This window comes from Wasmannia auropunctata, unplaced genomic scaffold (genome assembly GCF_000956235.1).
Source record: "Wasmannia auropunctata unplaced genomic scaffold, wasmannia.A_1.0 LD334251.1, whole genome shotgun sequence".
NCBI lineage: Eukaryota > Metazoa > Arthropoda > Insecta > Hymenoptera > Formicidae > Wasmannia > Wasmannia auropunctata.
In genome coordinates, this window is record NW_012028639.1 from 18,432 (window position 1) to 24,360 (window position 5,929).

Consider the following 5,929-nt stretch of genomic DNA (forward strand, 5'->3'; position numbering starts at 1 on the left):
AGTGAATAACACAACTAACTTCGAGAGCGCATTTACGGCTGGATCTTAGATGCCTAATAAATAATTCTATATAAGTTTTTCTGAAATCCATGTACAGCCGTTAAACTGCGTAGTTTAATGGATTTCAGAAAAATTCATATAGAATTTATTAGGCATCTAAGATACTATATAGTTTTCTCATATTTGAAATTGGAACAAGCTTGGCCTTAAATCTGAAACAGATTCGAAATAATAAAACATAAAAACGAAACAAAATTGATTGAAAAAATAAATATCTAAAGAATACTCTTAGCTACCTGAAATACCTGAAATGACAGTCCTTTGTCATTTACAATAAAAAACATGTCACCATAATGGACGTATGCGTGTACTTTCTGTGCATCATGTATCATTATGCTGCTCAACTCAGGCTGATGCTGATAAACGGTGGAAAACAAGACGTAAGCACTTCTGCCGTAGTCGTGGACGTAAGTAAGACAAAAAGAACGTATACGTAAGTACTAATGATTTATACGTTTACGTTTTTCTCTGCTTTACGTCTATACGACTATGAGTAAGCGCTTACGCATTTCGTTAGAACTGCCATCAGTCTTATATATGCTGTACATCTTCCTTGTAAGAAAAAGAACAAAACTTCTTGAAAAATTAGAACTTTGATGTTTACAATGCCATTTTGTGTTAAATCTTAATAAACTTTCTTATATTCTAGTAAATACTTTTTCACAAAATGAATTCAGCATTATAATCTCAAAAAACAGCAATGAATTGATTGATAGGCGACGATAAAGATATATTTATAAGATACTGCATTCTTAATTTTTGTATTAAAAAAAATATTGTTGAAGTCGCTGAAATGATTTGCTGCCCTCGATGAAGCTAATATGCTTATCGAACATGCAAAAAATGATATTAAAGATTTCGTGATGGAAATTAAATTTGATCTCATTGTCAGAGAACGTCCCAGCCAACTTTGAAAATTTGATAATGAAGAACTGCAGCAACTATTGGCTAGGAGAACTCCGTACAAATGTAAGAAGAGCTCGCATTGCAGTGATCGGATTCATGCGAGAGATGATTTCCGTTTGACTGCAGTGACTGGGAAAAGTTCGAAAAAAGGAAGATCATGAATGGATGATATTTTTGGCGTGAGACTTTACCGCGTCCTCTTTTCGCGTATACGCTAAAATATAACAAATGACGATGCTTTGATATTAATCATAACTTTATTTATCTTAAAAAGAAAAAAAGGATTTCTTGTACCAAATTGTAATGGATGATGAAAATTCTATACGACAATTTAATTTGAGAGCATAGAAAAATCCTGAGTGGATTTTTCCAACTGAATCAACTGATAACATCGACTATGACTGCAAAACCTAATACCTTAGCTAAGAAGATTTTGCTTTTCGAAAACATGAAAGACATGCTCTATTATAAATTGCTAAATTCAGACGAAACAATCACAGTAGATTGCTGCCAAAAACATCTCATCAATGGAGACTATTTATTGATAAAGAAGTAATCTATGACAACGCTCGTTCACAAAAGCGATAAAGAATGTCATTTTCTCCTTGAGATGGAAAATTTTCATTCACAACTAACTCACCAGACATGATCTTTTTAGATTTTATTTGTTTAGATTTCTGCAACTATTCTATTTGTTTAGATTACTGCAACAGATCCTAGCAGATACACATTTCAAGATAATTGACAACGTTTCAACAATTGAAAATGCTTCGAAATCGCCTCGAAACCACCAATTAAGATTTTATCATGATAGAATTATTACCATTAAAAATCTGCCAAATAAATGGCATAAAGTCGATAATGACAATTTAATCATTACTATAATTTTTTTTATAAATCTTCAATTTTTCAAGAGACAATTTTCAAGAGACGAATTAATTTGCGTATTTAATATTGCTATCTACTTTGAAAGAAGTAATGTTCACGTTTCGGCAAGAAAGAAGATTAAATAATTTCTGAAACTTTCCAACTTTTTTATAACTATCTGATAAAAAATATTAAAAAATAAATTAAAATTTTTGCGAACATTCTATATAAGCGGTTCAAAAAATAATGAATTTTGATATTACGTAAAAAAAAAATTATTTATCTTTACTGGACTAAATAAATTCTTTAGTTATATGTATATAATTATTATTTGACTAATAAATCTATTAATTTTTTTAGATTTTATTAACGAAAAAGAAATTTCAGGCATTTACAAAGATTCTGGGGTGCATCCGGCGACTTCTGGCAAGCTCAGTGGGACAAAATTTTGGATAAATTTGGAGATGATCCTGTTACGCTATGGGTTTACGGTAAATTCGACATATACTTTATTATAAGTCTTCAGACATTCAAAAATATACTATATAGCATATATTACGTTTTATTATGAAAAAATAGTTAAATAATTTACGTAAAAATGTATTGTTAATTTTAATGACAAATGTTTTGATTAATTCGAGTAATATTTTTTAATATTTAAAAAAATTAAGACATTAAATAATAATTGCAAGATTTTTTTGAACTAAAATTTTTAAAAGCGAATCTAAACTGTTTTATAGAACCTTCCTTTTGATATTGGATATAAAGGATACAATTGATACAAAAGATAACAAATTAATTAATGTATTGCAGGATCCTTAGTGTTGACGTTCGCGGTTTACTGGATCGTCGGTGGAATTTACACTATCCTAGATATCACCAACCGGCCGACGGTGCTGCGCAAATATAAAATACAGCCCGGCACGAACGAGCCAGTGGACAAAAGGGAGTTATGCAAAGTGATCGCTCAAGTACTGTTCAATCAGATCGTCGTCGGCTTACCCATTATGTATCTCGGCTATTACTTCATGGAATGGCGCGGTTACCCCCCGGTGCGCGAGCTACCGACCTTCCACTGGGTGCTCGCTGAGATCGCGATTCACATATTATGCGAGGAGATTGGCTTTTATTACTCGCACAGGTACATCCTGCTTGGAAGTCACTAATCCAGAAACCCATATTCGCAATATTAAATTCAATAAAACTTGTATCTGCAGACAAAGGACCCCGCACAAAACCACGTGAAAATGGGTCCCAGCTAATGTAGCTGAATTTTTGATATTTTGTAGTTCTGATCGTCCTAATCAAAAGTCTCCATAGGCACAAAGTGCAAAAATGAGTAGTTTTTGAGTTAGTGTACATTACTACTCATTTTTGGACTTTGTGCCTATGGAGACTTTTGATCAGGACGATCAGAACTACAAAATATCAAAAATTCAGCTACATTAGCTGGGACCAATTTTCACGTGGTTTTGTGCGGGGTCCTTTGTAGTCGAAACGATCAACGGCCGCCGTTAATTTTATTCACTAGTGTCGAAAGTGATATCTCTGGCAAGCAATTAGAAATAAAGTTAATAATACATAAAATTAAGTATGAAAATGCTGACAACAGACAACTTGACAAGGTAAAACTCACATCAGAAGTAATTAAATCCCATAAATTGATTTATGGGATTTATAGCGTCATCTATCTTATATGATATATCCGTATATGAATCATTGAAAAGGAAAAAAATAAACAAATGTAAATATATACAAATACGATTACATAAAATCATAGAGTAACCATTATCAATGTATGCTCAGCAGCATAAAAACATATAAACTTATATTTTGCATAAACTGTAATTTTATTAATAAGTAGTTACTTCACAGTTTTATAAAAAATAATGACGCTAACAAATTTTTTGTAAAAAGAATTGAAGAAACTTAATTACTGCTAAGGATTTTTACGATATGTAAAAAGAAAATACATCACATAAATATACTTGAATAATATTAACGAAAGTTAGTATAAGAAATGATTAACATTTGATCTAACAATAAGTATAAACTTCGATTAAGTTTTATAATTTTTAAACAAGTACAAAAGTTCAATTATAAGAATTCCCATAATTACCAAAAATTATTTTCATAAATTTTATTTATTTTTCTCTAGGAAATATTATTAAATAAAAAAATGTCAATATATTCAAAAGTATTTCAATATATATAGTTGTATTTTTATGTAAGCTACTGTAAAAACAAAATGAATATATTTAGTCAAATGCAAATGCTCTGTGAACTAGTAACTATCTGTTTGCATATTAACTTGATAAATTTAGTTGTCAACATATTTTAAACTAAAATTACGGAGATAGAAATATGAATACAAATGATGTTCAATTAAACTCTATAAAACTTTTAATGAAGAAAAAGATCATTTCAGGCAGAATATCCTGCCAGGATATTATCCATTTATACAAAGTGAGAATTGCAATAATGCTAAATGGAGATTTATATTTGTTATGTTCGAATACCGCGCGTCAGAATATTTACTATTACTAAATTATTTTACAGACTTCTCCATAGCGGTTCCCTATACAAGTATATACATAAGCAGCATCATCAATGGACTGCACCCATAGCTGTTACCGCTTTGTATTGTCATCCCTTGGAAAACATTGGCTCGAATCTACTTCCACCCTTCTTGGGTGTATTCATCATGGGCTCCCATGTGGCCACCGCTTGGATTTGGTTCTCCCTTGCGATTCTTTCGACGTTGAATGCACACTCCGGCTATCATTTACCGTTCTTCCCTTCGCCGGAAGCACATGACTTCCATCATTTAAAGTAATGTCTCGTTCTTTTAAAATCTTTTTCATTTTAAATAATATTAAAACGTGAGATTTCGATCTCTGCATTTATTGTATGTATTATAATACATGCTAAAAATCACAAATTTCGTAACGTAAGATATGATCTTTATACTGACAATGAGTCTCATATAAAAAGATCAAGATTTATAATATTGTTGATTATACAATTAATTTATGTTTAAATGACTACTTTCAGGTTCAACCAATGCTACGGTGTGCTTGGCGTTTTGGACCGCATTCACGGTACCGACACACAATTCCGCAACTCGCGGAATTACATGCGTCATATAATGTTGCTTAGTTTCATACCGCCCAGGGAAGCTTTCCCAGACGAGGCAAAGTACAAGGCAAAGTAAAGAGCTCTTTCGATGATTCTATATGAAAGTTTTCAAAAGATAATTTCCGAAGAAAAAAAAACTATTCGCGTTGAATGCAATATTTCCGCAACGGCGACCAAGTCGAAATAGATCGTAAATATAATCAATTTTGTCCGGTTGATCGACAAGCTTCTTCTTCAATAACAGAATTGAATTAATTTCAGTAAATGCACAATTCTCGATCATTCTGCAGTCAGAAATCATCAATTATCTATTTTTCGATGAAAATTTATAGTAATTGTGTTTACTTTTCTTCATATTCTTTTAAATTTTATGAAAAATAAATTCCGTTTCTCAATATTAAATATATTGGCATTCCTTTCGAATTTTGTTTAATGCTTTATTTATTCCTATGTAAAAATTTAAAATTTTACATCTTTTTGGAAATTTATTCGATGTACGTATCATGTATGTAGCGTAATATTTAACTTATACTGGTTAAAGGACTCTCGTGAAAGAAACTCGGCTGTCCGTTCACTGATCTAGTGATAATGACTGTATATACAAATGCCATTCAAGGTTGGACTGAATAGAGAGAAAATAGCAAAAAGATTCCGGAAATTTGAGGCACGAAAATTGAATTTATACCTTTAAATTATTAATAGGAGGATTAATAAAGTTATTAATATAAGATTGAATAACGAAGTTGCTTCAATTTTACTTTGGAAGCAACAAAATGGATTTTCTATTATCTGAATGTTTGTTAGATTGATTTATATTATATAGATGTCTCTAAAAAAAACCTTCAATCTTCAAATTTAGACAGCACGCATATCCAAAATTGCGACATAGGGCGCTCTTAAAGATACTCATTAAGATACGGTTTTAGACAAAAGATCTCTTAATATCTTTAAGTCTTAT

General features: G+C 31.1%; 1 protein-coding gene across 2 annotated transcripts in view; it reads left to right on the forward strand.

Moving 5' to 3' along the window:
• LOC105458902 (fatty acid hydroxylase domain-containing protein 2) overlaps window positions 1-5,609 on the forward strand; it is a 20,206-nt gene extending 14,597 nt beyond the window's left edge. For both annotated transcript variants that reach the window (XM_011704509.1, XM_011704508.1), the window contains exons 3-6: window positions 2,221-2,324; window positions 2,647-2,974; window positions 4,393-4,665; window positions 4,888-5,609. In XM_011704509.1, the coding sequence (XP_011702811.1) occupies window positions 2,221-2,324; window positions 2,647-2,974; window positions 4,393-4,665; window positions 4,888-5,047 (865 nt within the window). In that variant the 3' untranslated portion in view covers window positions 5,048-5,609. The remainder of the gene's footprint in view (window positions 1-2,220; window positions 2,325-2,646; window positions 2,975-4,392; window positions 4,666-4,887) is intronic.
• Window positions 5,610-5,929: the final 320 nt, after the last annotated feature.